Source organism: Castanea sativa, chromosome 5, assembly GCF_040712315.1.
Source record: "Castanea sativa cultivar Marrone di Chiusa Pesio chromosome 5, ASM4071231v1".
Lineage (NCBI taxonomy): Eukaryota > Viridiplantae > Streptophyta > Magnoliopsida > Fagales > Fagaceae > Castanea > Castanea sativa.
This window is the reverse complement of record NC_134017.1, coordinates 49,021,672-49,038,183: the sequence shown is the minus strand read 5'-3', so window position 1 is coordinate 49,038,183 and position 16,512 is coordinate 49,021,672. Positions and strand designations below refer to the sequence as shown.

Here is a 16,512-nt window from a genome sequence, read left to right as displayed (position 1 = left end):
AGTTAAAAATATTACATTTTTAAGACCTTAACTCATAGGAACTATAAACAAAATAAATGACTTGTTTGCCTAGAAGAACTAAAATATTAAAGTTAAATATTCCTTAGAAGAACCCAATTATATGCTATTTGATTTCTTGGACAAAATACCTATTTATCTTCATATATTTTTTGAAATTGTTGGGAAATTTATTTAAAATAATGCCCTTATTTGCTATCACATTATTCTAGTGTCAGTACTGTAATAAGCTGTGTGCAACATTATCTTTCCTTGGTGTGTTTATCTGAGTGGGTTGGGTGGAGTTAAGGTTAGAAATGGAGCTTAAGTGAGATGGTAAACTTTTGTCAACTTCATAGCCCTTCCATTTTACGACAAGGAGTCCATAGTGGATCCTGCACAAACTTTTGCATTATGTCACGGTGTATAACATAATTTTTCATTGGAAAATAAGAGAAAGTAAAGAAAAAATGCAATCAAATGAAGTAATAGTAGAATATATGAGATTTGTCCAATTGTATATCCAGCTAGCCTAGCTGCCTACGAGAGGTTATCTTATGCATGCACCTTCCTTCTAAGTTCTAACAAGTCACAATGTATGTGTCCTTTGCAGTTGTGGATCCTACACATTTTGAAAAGAAAGATGAGATAATTATTGCTACTCTGCACCCCCTATTATCACTCATTATCATACATTGTTTTGCTATGCTTTGAGGTTTAGTCTTTTGACTACCTTTGTTGATTGGGAAAGTGTGACCGCCTAAGATAGATAGTTCATTCCCAACAAGGCAACAACAATATAGTGGGCTTGGGCCTATATTATATAAGTTTATCACCAAACTCAAATCAAACGTAGGTTAAAGTATTGGGTACTTCTTACTCAATCAACCAACGATGCTAGTCAATTACACATTTTCCACAAATTTTAACATTGGATTCGGTGTTTTTGTTCTTTTTTTTTTCCCATTGACTTCGAATCTCCCGTTCTCCCTGCCATTCAATTTTTGGGTCAAAAGAGAAAATAATAAGATTTTATAAAATCACCTTGAAATATGTAGAAGACATTTTATAAGGACAATCAATTTGACAAAAAGGGAGCTGCCACATGTATTCTTAATATCCACCTCTATCAAGATTCAAAACAATAGTGATTAAGATTTAAGATATCAATATTCAAAACTGTCTCAATGAGGCAGTATATTCTTGCCAAAGGTATTTGTAGTTTGATTACCACCTTTAGTATTTTCAATAAAGATAAGACAAAGTTTAGTTACAACTAATTAAAGTAAATTACAACCTTATGATTAATATCTTTTCATTGGAGGTGAATTTTGATAGCTCCACCATTGGATAATTTGGATTACATCTTCATATATTTCCTCTGTGCTTGCAAAACTTCTAGAAAATTAAAGATCAATAACTATATCATCAATAAATTTTTTAAATTGCAAGTTTTTGTAGTTTAAAGTTATGCATAAAATATAAACTTATAAATCATATAGTAAATAATATCAAATTGATACAAAATTTGACATGTGTATTAAAAACGTAATGACTGTTAGATTTTCAAAATATGTAGTAATATTTATTTTATTGAATAAGATTGTAGTCTTAGACTGCAACTAATTTTGTAACTAAATTTTGTCCATAAAGATATCCAAAGTTTAAATCCTCCATCCCAAAAATCAAACTATAAAAAAGAAAAAGAAAATATCAGCTCAAATCAACTTGGTTCAACTCACTCAAAAGTTCATCTCAACATACTTTTAGCAATTTCATATTTTGCACATGTAATGGAAATGTTTGTTGGGGCTAAACAAAAGAAACATTGGGCCTTGTGATTTACCTTAAAAGAAAACCAAAGTTGTTGAAGTTGTTAGGTTCTTCGGGCCCAAAATAAAAAGCCCATTGGACATTATTTGTGAAATGATGTGATGACACGCACTTGAAGCCTTCATTCTTCTTCGACAGTACACACTAACTAGCACAGCAGTTGGGAGCAAATGGCGACGATGCTGAGGAGCACCACCTGGGGGAACGTGGGGTTCACCACGTTGCTTGTTCGGAGGTTGAGTCACGTTATGGCTCTCCCTCCACCATTGGATGCTCCCATCCACCGTGAGCTCACATCTCCGCCGCCCGTTTTGCCTGAGTCAGACAGCAGCGACAACCACAACATAGGATTTGGATTTGAGTTCCCAAGTTTCTCCTTTGGTGGATCTATGGAGCTTATGGCTGTCCCCAAGAGGAAGGTACCTTCTCACTTCTCAATTCATTTTCATTTCAATGAGTAATATATCAATCTGGGTTTGTTGGTTTGGATTTAGGTTGAGTTGAGTACAGTTGTGTTTGGGATTTTGGGTTTTAGAATTGAAGTTTTAGGGTTCTGGGTATTGCTTGTTTTGTGCTAATATTGCTCATTACTAATAGTTTGAGGGTTGTTCCTCCAAAAGAAAAAGAAGCTTGAGGGTTTTTTTTTTTTTTTGAATCTATGAACTGGGATTACTTTCTGTGTTCTGAAATTATTAGTCTTTGAATTGTTATTGCTGTGTGTGATTTTGAGAAGCTTTTATGGACCAGGGTATAGTTTTTTTTCCATAACATTGGTCAGGAGGTTCATTTTCCTGTTGGCTGTCCCATCCACTTCTTTGTGTTTTAAGAGCCACAATTTTGTTATGGAGTGCTGTTGTATGACTTCACAGTTCACACTTCTTTGTGTCCTAACTGCAACAATTGTATTATGTAGTGCTGTTATATGATTTCAGTATGTTAAAAAATGTTGGCTCACGATAGGTAATCATGTCTAATGACTGTTTAGGCAAGTAATGGTGTTTGAAAACTTAAGTTCCGACCCTCCCCCAATGGCGAGGTTTTAGGCAAGTGTTGGTTTTTAAAAACTTAAGTTCCTGTTTTTGGACTGTAACTAGTAAGTTGCCTCATGCGATGCGCGAATAATATTGTAATGTTTTTTGTAAGATAAGTTTAGAAAATGTTGTACATATATTATACCATAATTATCATAGAACTTTGTTAGTAATGAGTTCATTATAAAAAGTAACAAAAGCTATACAAAATAATGAAATAAAGATGAAATTTAGAATTTAAAAAAAAAAATCTTAATGAACCAAATGCTAAAATCCTCGATTCATACATTATTGAAATTCATAGAAAAGAAAGCGCACACAACATATAGATCATTATACAATCATCATTAAACCAAAACTCAAAAAAAAAAAAAATCATTAACCGAAAACTCAATTTATTGTAGGAAAAAAGTCAATATGTATTTCTTTATTGAAATATCAAGAGACTTACTCAAGAAAGAAGCTTCGGAGTCTAAAAAATGCGGATTGAATAGTCATGTTGTTTTTTCTTTGCAAATTCAATTGTCATTGACTAAATTCCCTCCACCCTACCTCCGCACACCCTTAGTATGATGATCACTCCACAAGTATAAGTGCTTGTGGGGTATGGGAGGTAAGGGCCGAGGTTCAAGTCTCCAAAAGAAAGCTTCACACACATATACGCTTAGATTTGGCTAGAGTAGAATTTCTATTTTGTATAAAATAAAAAAAACCCTCCACCCTAGATGATAACTGCTTGATCCCTATAATCCAATTTATGATTTAAAACATGTTTAGCTTTTGTTTATTTTGAAAAGACCAGTCTACTTAAGTCATATGCTAAGATTAAACAATCTTGAAAGGACAATGACAATGAGACTTTTACACTAAATAAACAATTATCGACTTCTCAATTCTAGACTTCAAGCATCTTTTGAAAATTGATATACACAATAACACAACCTATAAAAGAAAATAGCAAAACACAGAATCTCACGATCTTAACCCTACCGATTGTAAGTGAAGAAATGAATTTTTGAAATTAACAAAAGATAGCTTGAACTCATACATGTCAAGGCCACTTAATGTGTGATGGATAGCCATTGGCTACAACAAAAGATCACAAGAGCAATAGGTTTCTTCCATTGGCCTGGTGTTTTAAAAAATTGTGAGTATGGAAATAAAATTTGAGAGTAGCAGTAGTTTTGGAAATTTAACTATTAAAGGTTTTTTTTTTTTTGGAAGAGAAAGAAAGTTTTTTTAAGAGAGAAAGAAAGAGAATGGAGGCATATGGTCAAAGTTGAGAGGGGAAGGCAAAGCATGAGATAGAGGTTGGGGAGTCAAAGGTTTAGAAAATCCTATATTAATCATTATAGTAGAATATTGATAATGTACATAATGTGAAAACAAAAAGGCAAAAACCAAAATTTCATTTTGGAGGCAAGTTGTGATTAATGCATCTACACAATCATAAAGGCAGAAACTTTTTATATAACTAATGTAAAAACTTGCCATACCAAAAAAAAAGACTAACAGAGGAGGGAGACTTTGTTTATGAGATGTTTGTATGTAAATTCATGACCATAAAATAATAAGGATTCCCATAGAATAAAATAAAATAATAATGATTATAGTAAATAAAAGATATGGATTTGTGTAATTTAGGCAACAGAAATGCTAGAAGATTATCTATCTCGATCTCATTAGTTATTAGTATCCCTTTTTATTAAAAAAAAACTGAAACATTTTGTATACTAAAAGACATGAAGAAGAGAGAGAGTTGTGGTGTAAAGTCAGTCAATTAATGGGAAGTTGGATGATTGTAGAGAAACTTCATAAGAGGTGCCACTTGGCAAAAGCTTAGACCCTCACACAATGAGGTCTCTGCTTTTATATATATATATTGATGTTTGCTAAATAAAGCTCTTGGCAATATTTTTGGGTGACAATCTGATTTCATTGCTGCAATGTTTGTGCTAGGGATTTTTGATTTTCTGTCTTGTGGTTGAGCATTGACTCCTTGTAATTGACTTTCAGTCACTCTCTCCCCTCCTTTTTCTTTCCCATTATGTGAATGCTTTATTTTCTACAATGATGCAAGGTGTCCAATATATTGGTAAAACCAATACATAACTTTGGCTTAGACATCAAACTGACTAATACTGGTTTGAGCAACACTCTTCTCACCAATCTACTGTTATTGGCAGAGGGTACAAATAGAATGTAATTCAAATGTTACCTTCTGCCCTTTAGTCTTGATAAAATAGGTATGCATGAGCTATGATTCTTTCTTTTAGTTTCAAATATTGTGCATGTCCATGAACATATCTTACTTGACATTGATGAGGTACTGGTAATTATCAAAAAGATTGTACGTTCAGTAGCAAAAAAGTGGTATAGTATGTACAATTATGATTAGGAACATATGCAGTTTATAATTATGGTGTGGCTTTATCATTTCTCTCTACACACACACACATTAGGGATTATCACAGTTTTCTTGGAAGCAATGATCTCTCTCTTGATACGGTTTTCTCTTTAAATGATCATCTGATTCTAGCTTTCCTGTTGGACATGTCATTTTATCCTTCATCTGTTTCGGTCATAAAGGTTGGTAGGTTTTTTGACTTTGTGCTAGCCTAGGGTAATTTTTTTTTTTTGGGGGGGGGGGGGTGTTGGGGTGTGTGTGTGTGTGTAGGTTCTGGGTAAACAATGCCTTTTTTTGTATAAAAGTGATTTTAAAAGAATGTCTACCATGCAGGTTTCTCCCCATAAGAGAGGCATAAGAAATGGGCCAAGGGCTTTAAAACCTACCCCTGTGATTGTACGGTGCTTGTAAGTATTTTTCCATTACTGTTCTTTTGATAAGTTTGTTTTGCCGATACTGATATCTGCATATGTTTCGTGTTTTTTCTGGATTCATATATGCCTCTCTCTCTCTCTCTCTCACACACACTCACACACACACACACGCACAACATATTTACTTTGAATTCATGATGAAATTAGCCAAATGTTTTCATCACCTTTGGAAAATTGGCTTGCCTTTTCAGATATCAGACAAATAAATGAATCTTCATATGACAAAATTCTTTGGATAAAGTCCTGTTTTTCTGTAACTAAGAAACATTCTTGGTTTCTCTGTTCCATTTTTTAGTGTCATTTGGTTCACTGTCTTCAAACATGAGAAGCCTTTAAGTGAGCAGATAAATTATTTTTTTCACCCAGACTAAGTTCTTTATCAGCAGTTAGTGAGGTGACAAAGCATTTGATTAGGGTGGTTTTTGCTGAATTTTAGAATAAATAGGCAGGGCTTCAGGGGTTTGCAAAAGAAAGAGAAGGATCATTAATAATAATGACATGAACTGAAACTAAGTATTTTCTTGAAAGCCTTAAATGAAACTGTGATTGTGAATAAATTTATTGGAAAGAGAGCATAGTGCATCCCATTATGTGTTTATTCACTAAAACAATAGATCAAATATAACAACCATACTTACATATTAAAAACTCAAAGTTTCATGTGTGCTTTTTTGTAAATTCACCACCTCATTCTCGTGTTGGACCAACACTTGTGATGGCCACTTAAAAAGTTAATTTATACTTAGATTGACAAATTACAGAGCAAATTATGTTTACTTTATTGTATACCTAACACTTTACTATTTTCTGTCACAGGAGCTGTGGTCGGGTCAAGCTGCCACACTTCTACTGTTGCAGTGGAAAGAGGGAAGGTGTCGGTGAGCAAAATGATTCATCCAGATAATCAAGTTCTGAGATGCGAAGTATCAAACCTTGGTGGACTACTAGAATTTTAAATTTTCAGTTTCAACAAGCTTGCATGTAGTAGTTGGAATTTATATTTCATCTTTCTTGTAGGAATGCAGGTTATGTTGACCTTGTTATGTTTCGCACCAATACACATTTCTACTAAATTTTTATCGTTGTTAAAACCTCATCCATTGAAGCTGGGAGTGTGGATGATTAGATTGGTTAACTAGGTCTCTGCAAACTGGAGTAGTTATAAATAAGCAGAATATTGAGGGGATTTACACTTTTCCCAGAGTTCAAGTGGTTAAATTTTGTGTGTGGAAGTTTTGTAATTATCATAAATTTTTTTGGATTTTTTTGGTTTTGTTCAATACACTAATAATCTTGATTAGGCAGTAGTTGTGAAAGATCATTTAAAAATTGGTGAAGGCTGCATTTCTCAATGGTCATCGATAACATTTACTCACCAACAGATATTTGCATACCCCGGAATAAGTATAACCTAAACATTCACAACACTTTCCCCTTACAATAATCTGTGACTTGGTTAAGAGCACAAGTTCAAAGCATAGAGGTCTGGTATTGGAATAATTATAATGTGCATCCACATTATAATGTGAGATGCTAAACCTTTTTTATTTTATTTTTAATTTGTGTGTGTGTGTTCTTTATTAAATTTCATCAGTTCATGACCTCCTTTAGGCTAAATGCTCGTACAAGGTTGAAGTTATTGGTAGCACATGTCAGATGGAGCAATTGCACGCCTGGCCTATGCCACTTGAGCCTTTTCCTGGGTTCACGTGTGAGGTTTCATTGTTGTTGCCTAATGGGCAAGCTACGGGATGTAATACTTGAACCTCAGGCATAGTCTCCTGAAGGGTTGGAGGAGTTCATGGTTGTGAACTTGTGATGGCTGCTAACTTTGTGAGTTGTGTGATCAACTTGGACATTTAGAAACAGAACTTGTTTTCGAAGTATCTATGTAAAGGAGACTCTTATGGGGTGTTGGCAAAAGGAAGCATACGGAGTGAAGTAAAGGAATAATGTAGAGAGCAGACTAGATGGTGGTTCTCTAATTTTCCCCGACTGTGCTATTATCCTTGTGACTGGGAGTTTGCGAAGTGAGGATATGGGATGGTCAGGCTGCTTTAGGTGGAGCCCTGGAGGATACAAGAACTGGTGGCCTATTGTATGGAAATTAGAGAGGCATTAGTCATGGCAAAGTGGAGTTGGTGCCATGATTCTAGAACCAGCTCATTTTAGGATTTAGATCCACATCCACCCCTAAAATCCACAACCTCAAATCCACTAGAATGGCTTCATTTTGAAAAGTGAAAAATACAAAACTAAGGGTCACATTTAGTTGGGGAGAAAAGTGTGTTTGGTTGGAGAGGGGAGAGGGGTGAAAATGATGGTGTCTAGGAGTTTTCTCTCCGGGCACATCATTTGGGGGTAAAATGGTTTTCTACTTAATGTTAGTTTTTTTAAACCCTATGTTACATTTAATTTTTATCTCTTATATAATTTTTCTTCTTCTTTGTAGTAGGGGCATAGTAGTAAATTTATATAATCTTCATTTTTTATCATATCATTTTTGTTCTCAATCAAACAAAAAAGTTTTCTATTCCATTATTTTTCCACCACCCCAACCAAATGCCATGAGAGAAAATTAAACATTTTCTATTCTCCACTTTTCCATCTATTTTCTATTTTCTATCACTTCACTTTTTCACTTGTAACCAAATGGACCCTAATAGTGAGCACAAATTGTGTGGGTTGGACCTACTAAAGTTAGACATCAATTTCGGCACTCAAGTGAACACTAAATTACCAAGCCCTCTTCAACATTTGAATGTTGCTATGTTTGTTTCAACATTAACGTTTTTTAAAAAATTAATATTTTTCCGAAAAGAATTTTCTAAAAAATTATCTCATTTTTCTATATTTGGTAGCAACTTTAAAATGACTTGAAAAACTATCTTTTGATTTTCTTTATTTAGTTTCACTTGAAATAGAGTTGTTTTTTTTTATTTAGCTTCGTATGAGATAAAGTTGTTTTCCAGAAAACTTGAGCAAAAAACTTCATCTTATGCCAAGTAAATAAGGGAAGTTAAGATAGAGTTTTCCTTCAACCATTTTTTTTTTTCTAATACTACCAAATATAGGAAAATGTAAAATGCTATTTTTACATAAAGTTTTCCATTGAAACAAATAAATTTCACAAAGTTTATTTCACCTAAAGTACAATAAGAGTGATGTAAATGATGATCTTAGTGAAAGTAATGTTGCACCATTTATCACAATATGTTACCTATTGTTAAAAAGATTGTGCCAGTAGTATTGTTCTTTAACGATTTACATTCTTGAAACTAGTAGCTTGCAAGTTGTAACACTAGCTTAAAAACTGTTCTACCAGAAAATGGGGGGGAGGGAATTGAGTTAAATTGTTAATGCATGACTCTCTCTCTCTCTCTCTCGCTCTATGTATACCTTAAGATTAAGGAGAAACTCTTTTTTTATAAGAAAAACAAAATAAGAAACTCTTATTTTTAATTAGTTGGTATCTTATTTTCACCTAATATAGAATAATATTTGGATCAAAAGAGAATAAAAAAAATATTCTTTGAAAAAACAGATATATAAATGAAAAGAAGATCTATAAGGATAATCGATTTGAAAATCCTTTACTCCAAATACTTGGGAGCTGCGACATGAATTCTTAATTCCCATCCAACACTATCAAGATTCAGAACTCTAGGGGCCATGAGATCAATATACAAAATTTACAGTCTTAATGAAACACTGTATTCTTTACCCTATTGTCAACTCTCATATCAAATTGGTTGGCTCACTCAAAACATACTTGGGTAGTTCATACCTTGCACCTGTAATGGAAATTCTGTAAGCTGGATGAAAGAAATTTTTGAATAATTTAAGGGAAAGAAAAGAAGAGAGGTAAATGAAAGGGGAAAAAGGGGGAGGGAGGAAGGAAACGAAGGACCTCTCTCATCATAACAGATTGTCAAGTCAGCACTCTGAACGATCACACCTGCACTTTCCACGATTGTTTGTGCAAGGGTTAAGTCTGCTTCAGCAGCTGCTCGAAGTGCATCCCATATCTCTGGAAAGAAAAACAACATTCATATTCAGATATCTTCTTTATTCGCTTAACACTAAAAAATTAGTTCTTCAACTTCTCTTAACACTAAACAAACAGTACATGTGGATTGCACATCAAATATAACAAAAAACATGTTTACAGCAAAATATACACGCACATATACAGCAGAATATACATTACCATCATGTTGATGACTATAAACAACATAGAACAGTAGAAGGGAGCAAAACATCCAGACTAAAATATAATAGTTTTAGAACCTTCATGCAACTTAGTTTTAGCAATCATAGTGCAACATATAAGTTTATTTTTATAAAAAATATGGGTCAAGAATTAAGCAAATGTTTGATATGAACTTTAGACATTAACTACATCACAACATTTTTTTAACAATAATTTCATTTTACTTCTTAAACAGTAAAACAAGAATATATAGCAATAACAACTGATAAAATATGACAATGTCAACAGCAAAAATGACATGGTTTGGATTAAAAAAAGAAGTGATATAGTTTTTATCTCAAACTGTACCATTAAATACAGGTAGACAGACAGATGAGAAAAGTAGATGGTATGAGGAAGTGGCAAGCAAACAAAGTTCATCTTTAAACCTGAACTATGATACTTAATAGGATGGGCTTGATTAGCAATTACCACAACTTCCTCCAAAGTGCCGATTGTACTGAACATGTTTCATCACAGTTACTACTAAAATATAATATGTGCGTGTATGTGTGAACTAGAAACCAAATGCAAATGACTACCTTCTAAATGGGCAGAACCCATTTAGTGTCAAAGAAAGGCAAGCTCCTACTGATCGAGACAATCTCTGGATGTCAAAACTAATGTATATAGGGATAAGACACAAGCCTTGATTGGGCAAGTTGTGTATGCACTTGGCTTACTGAACTAAGACAGCTAAAGCTAATTAAATAACCATAAAATATGCAGCTATGAAAAGAAACCGTTTTGTAGAAGAATATATTTAGAAGACATGCACTTGATAGGGTCCAGACTTGTTTTGGTGAACCAAGAGTACTTTGTCCCAGTTAAATAATGTTTATTCCTAGTGCCCATAACTGTGAGAAGCAAACTTTTGATTTACAATCTCATATTTTAAACGTGCCTTTTCCCCCTCTTCAACTATAAGTGCCACCACAGTAATCAAAATACAATATGCTATCACATATAAGAGAGGTCCAACAATATGAATACGCTAAATTCATTTTCACAGCAATGAATGATAAGTAAGTTTAAAACAGTATCCATAAATGTCAATGCAAAACTTCATGCAGAGGTTTGTACTTTCTATGAATGTCATTCTCAAAATTATAAGATTTATAATGAAACTAATTTTGGTCATAATCAGCAATATCAAACATATCATATCAAGTTCTTGCGGTACATCTTTTACCAAACACTTAATAACAGAATTTTGGACCATTCTGGTCCAGTAGGAGGGGGAACATGCTCAATATGCCGGAAGAAATTCACCAATATGCTTAATGGCTGATGTGGTAACAAACATTTCAACTTAAAGAAGTAAGTGTCCTTCTTGCAGACCTTTAAGTAAAAACTAATAGTTCGTATCAGCTGATAGCCAGAACAGTGAACTCTTTCAGTTTACTGAGCAGGACTGAGCTTAGTTAAACATTTGCTTCCAGAATGAAGAGACACAAGTATAGTAACTATCGCATATATGAATAAAAGCAACTCTTTAAGTATACTTTCACAGATTAAATATCTTAACATAAAGAGACAAGATGGGCCCCAACAAGGGAACTCGAGAATCAGGATAAGCGTGCAATTTTTCATATCATTATTCATGCTTTTGCAAGTTAACCACACGTGATAAACTATTGTACAACTATTGGCATCCATCCCAGTGCATCCATATGCCAATGTCAGAAACTAGAAATATCATCATGATGCAGATAGGCACAATGTCGAACATAAATTCTCTCTAAGAGTATCATTTATTTTGAATAATCATTAACAGTCCATATGTCTCCCATTCGTGTCAACAACCATATAGCACAAATTCCATATAGATCAACAAACTTAATCCAAGTCTTCATTCTTCAAAACATAATAGGCTGAACCACAAAACAATCATAATGTAAAAAAATAAGTTGGGCTCATATGTGCTCTTTGCAATCACTCATTGCAGATCTCTTGAAGTAAAGGCTTTTCTTGTGCATCTTCAGCTAGAATAGCAGAGACAAAAAAATTGCTAGAGTTTCATTGCAATATCTACCATAGATGCTTTCCATAGAATCTTCAACAATACTCTAGCTATATTTACTGCCTTGGGCTACAAATATGCCCGAAGCATAAAAAGTCATGGGCCATCAAATGGAACTTTCACCTAAATCATACTGATGCAAAAGCAAACAAGAAATGAAAACGTCAAATCTTTTTTGTCCCAACTATACAACAGATATGCTATCTCATGGCCTTAATTTTTAGTTACTCATGTTTTCGGAGGGTCTGGAGTAGGGTTGTTACCAGATACCCAAATAATTTTGAAACATGGGAATAACAGAATTTGACAAAACTATAAAGTTAATATGTAAACAATATATGTGCATACAGCATGCATTCTTTGAGAGCATACACAAGTCCCATCGAAAGAGTACCTTTCTGGCCACCATAGTGTGGAGCGGTATCCCAAAATTCATCACGCATCTGCATTAGTTGTGTCCTTGTAATTGGTTCGGTATGCTTCCAAGGTTTTGGCTTCTGAATTTTCTTAAAATCCCCTGAGATCATATAAATGTATTGTTATCACCATCAAATAAATTGAATTAGCTAGGAATCCAACTATTAAATAAAAGTAGCAGCGAAGAAGCAAATACATAAGCACATGGATAATTTGATACATACGCATAAACGCATATATGTGGATTTGGCGTGTTTATGGAAGAGGGGGAGACATATGATGAGGATGAGGAGGACCTAAAAAGATAAGTGGATATATCGTGTGTCGGTGAAGTGGTGGCAGCAACAACATTAACTTTGGTTTTTGTGTCACAGTTGTGCCATTAAATATTGTTTAGGTCACAGTTCATAGGAATTATTTTAGGATATAATCAAATATTGGGGAGCTATGACTACTCTATTGCCTATTGGAGGCTTCCCTCTATTTCTTTCCCAGCATTCAAATAGCTGGTCATTCCTAAGGGGACCAAGGGTAGAAGGAAATAGGCGTGCACAGCATTTATGCCAATAACTTAGAATGGCACAGTTGAGAAGATCCTTCATATATCAATAGCTTGTCCTTTACACTCAAATGGAGTGTTAGGGAAGCTAGTAGAAGATATATATCTCATAGTGACATAAGGCAACTGAGTTGTGTGTTGCTTGCATTCGTATGGATGAGCTTATTTGCATCCTAAAAGAAAATGTACAGCTTTTTAAAATTTCATCTTTTTCCAGGTACATCTATACTTTTGCACAATAAACAAAGTAAACTAATAAAGAAATAAGCTCGTTCAAACACACACTTAGTGGTATGTGTATCCAGTCTATCTTTCCTCTTCACTAGGCAAGTCGAAGATTTGCAGCCTATACTGTACCATATCTGGCAGTGGCTCAAATAGACACAATCAATTGGACAGAAGAAGAATCAAAAAAAAATTTGTTGAATCGAAAACCTAATGACACTGTGATCAAACCAATCTCACAATCGTGATTCTTGCTCATCATGTGGGAGTGGTTAAATTATAACATATTGACAAAAATAGTGCAGAGGACACTTGTTGGTTGACAAATGTCATTGATTAAACTTACTTACAAAGAATCCATTCTTGCAAACACAACCCCTACAACCCCCCCCCCCCCCCTTTCTAATCTCATCTGCATTCCGATTAAATAAAAACCAAGTCCAAGAAGACTGAGGAGGCCTTGGGGAGAAGGTAGGGCACTAATTCTATCCTCCTTTCCTGCTACTAGGGAAGCGTGTGCTACTGCTTCTACTTAAAGGTTGAACTTTCATAAAGCAATCACCTATGTCACATAAGAAAAAGGAGGCAAGCTTGGTATGATCTAACTAACAATATTCCAACCATGACATTGACGAACAAACATGGAAGAATTTGCATGCCTACATTGCTACCATTGTTAAAAAAAATGAAGCAGTGAGTCAAGCGTCTACTGCACTTTCGGCCCTTATTTATTGAAACCTATGCTATACCCTTAATAATCTGTTCATTTCTCAAGATTTGTAACAGATTAGTGCTTTCCCTTCTTTTCTTTTGAGGAGGACGCATGTCCATCACATAGATCTTTCCCTCAAAAGGCTCATAAGAGGTCTTCCTCCTTTGTTTCAAATCTAGGAAACCAATTTAGAAATTGTGCTTTTCAGTCTATGAAATCTTTGATCTCACCAATAACAACAACAACAACACATCTGAGTTCTCACAATTGCTATCCTTCCTCGTCATCATCACGCCGCATACGCCAACATTATGTTATAACAAAAGAATCCCATTACAGATACACAACAACAAAGTCAAGATTTTGTCACTCAAAAAACAAAAACAAAAAAAATCTTAAAATATTGTCTGTGAGCTACAGCACATGCAACAAACAAGAAGAAAAAAAAAACTTGAGATGCACCATTGTCAGTGATTCTAACATTACACACACAACCAAGAACTAAACTATGCATAACAATAATAAACAATGGCACACACGTTATTATTTTTTACAGTACAACTCAGAAACATTTTTCTTCAAGTAATACCAAAACTTTGAACAAATCCCAGATAGAAAAAGAAGCAGTTTTAGTATTACCATCGGCTTTGGCCTGAGAAGATCCAGAACAACCCATGGTAGCAAGTTCCAAAGGAGTCTTCAAACAAACCAGAATATATTTGCCTTGTTTATTTTTTGTTGGTTACTTGAACCTTCTTGTTGAAAAACGAGAAGAAACAAGAAAGCAAAGCTTATGGCAAAAGTATAGTAGTAATAAAATATATGTTTGTATGTATGTACGTATGTATGTAGTAGTAATGGCCTAATAGATTCTCAAAAAAAAAGAAAAAGAAAAAGTAATGGCCTAGTGGGTTGATAAAAAACAGAGTAATGGCCTAATGGGTTTCTTTTTCTTTCTTTGTTACTTGAATCTAGCAGCTCTTCCTTGCTTCGATTTTACTATTTTGTATGCCACAGCTGTTATTATTATTATTATTTTTTTTTTTGAGAATCTCCACAGCTGTTATTATATATATTATTACTATATATATGTATTGATAGGCTAAATTTAATATTTAATACAAATCAGAGACTCTTTCCATGCTTTTTCGGCTGCTTTGAAGTTCCAGCTTGGGGTCCACGTCCGTGGACTTATCCTCTATTTCTATTTCTATTTCTATTTCTATTTCTTTTTTTCTTTTTTGTCTTATATATTTGTTTGGTGGAAAATCACTTACTAACATAAAATTTTAGTTTTTTTTAAAAATAAAATTTTAAGTTTTTATATAATTTTTTTAAAGTAAAAAATTATTTATATTTTTATTGGGATCTATACATTAAAAAAAGGTATTAATATTATGATAGATAATTTAAAATTAAAGTAAATGATAAATTTTATTTTAACTTTCTTGAAATTTTTGGTAATAGAATATTAGTTTGAGTAGAATTTTAAATTCCTTCAACTTAGGCAATTGAGTTTTACCTAAATTAAACTATCATAAAAATAAGATAAGACATATAGAAGTTTTAGTCTTTTGAAACTTAGATTATAGAATTTAAATATTTTTATGAATACTTATATTGTGTGTGTGTTTTAGTTTGATAATATATGTATTTTATTAATGAATACTTGTACTGTGAGGATACTTCCCCAATTAATCGGATTTATCCGCTTTGGGGAGCCAGTCCCTCACGGTTTATCGGCTCGTCCCCGAGTGCAGGCAGGATTTTCACCAGGAGCAAGGGCTAGACCTTGGACTCGCGCAGCTTGACACCAGTCCCACATCGGTTAGAGTTCCTCCACACATGGTTTATAAGCTTGAGCGACCATGTGTGTACCATTACTACCACTCTGAGTGTTAGTAATGGTACACACATGGTCGCTCCAGAAGCTTATAAACCATGTGTGGGAGGGAACTCTAAACGATGTGGGACTTGGTGTCAAGCCTGCGAGTCCAAGGTCTAGCCCTTGCTCCTGGTGAAAATCCTGCCTGCACTCGGGGACGAGCCGATAAACCGTGAGGGACTGGCTCCCCAAAGCGGATAAATCCGATTAATTGGGGAAGTATCCTCACATGTACTATGATATGTTTTTAACTCAAAAAAAGGGTGACATTTTTTGTGTGTCAAAATAGTTACAATGTGCTGTTAACGCTCAAACTATGTGCTGCTAACCTCTAATCAATTTGTGTATAAAGAGGTACCAACACCACATAAATCATTTTAATTTACAAACTTTGCAATTTTTTTAATGGTACGATAAATTTGCTTTAGTTATATCTCTCTTTAAGAGCATATATAAAATATTAAAGAACCATGGAAAAAATATATGAACGAAATTTTACAAAATAATTAATAAAATAAACACTTCATTTAATTTGTATAATAATAGATATCAATATTTATATTTGCAATAAATTGTTAAGCAATTACTTTTCAATTAAACATGTATAGCATTTTGTTTTTGCCGGCTTTGTTTTTTAATAAGCATCACAGCACACTAGATTGCACTATAAATTTTTTTTTTTTATTTATGCAACCATCAAATTTATTTATTTATTTTTATGAAATATTGGTAGAATT

At 33.8% G+C, this 16,512-nt stretch overlaps 2 protein-coding genes across 3 annotated transcripts; one reads left to right on the top strand and one right to left on the bottom strand.

Annotated features, from left to right (window-relative positions):
* Positions 1-1,928: 1,928 nt before the first annotated feature.
* LOC142637384 (uncharacterized) lies at positions 1,929-6,965 on the top strand. Its single transcript, XM_075811665.1, has 3 exons — positions 1,929-2,249; positions 5,602-5,675; positions 6,519-6,965. The coding sequence occupies exons 1-3, from the start codon at positions 2,001-2,003 to the stop codon at positions 6,604-6,606; spliced, it is 411 nt and encodes a 136-aa protein (XP_075667780.1). The 5' UTR covers positions 1,929-2,000; the 3' UTR covers positions 6,607-6,965.
* A 2,254-nt stretch (positions 6,966-9,219) lies between these two features.
* On the bottom strand, positions 9,220-14,866 carry LOC142634178 (uncharacterized). Of its 2 annotated transcripts, none has more exons than XM_075808466.1 (4): positions 14,530-14,866; positions 12,372-12,494; positions 9,613-9,732; positions 9,220-9,496 (listed from the first exon to the last, which is right to left on the bottom strand). In XM_075808466.1, exons 1-4 carry the CDS (start codon positions 14,564-14,566, stop codon positions 9,441-9,443), a joined length of 336 nt encoding a protein of 111 aa, XP_075664581.1. In that variant the 5' UTR covers positions 14,567-14,866; the 3' UTR covers positions 9,220-9,440. The 2 variants fall into 2 exon arrangements, with proteins under 2 accessions (XP_075664581.1, XP_075664582.1); XM_075808467.1 differs by lacking the exon at positions 14,530-14,866 and adding an exon at positions 12,619-12,743.
* Between the last annotated feature and the right edge of the window lie 1,646 nt (positions 14,867-16,512).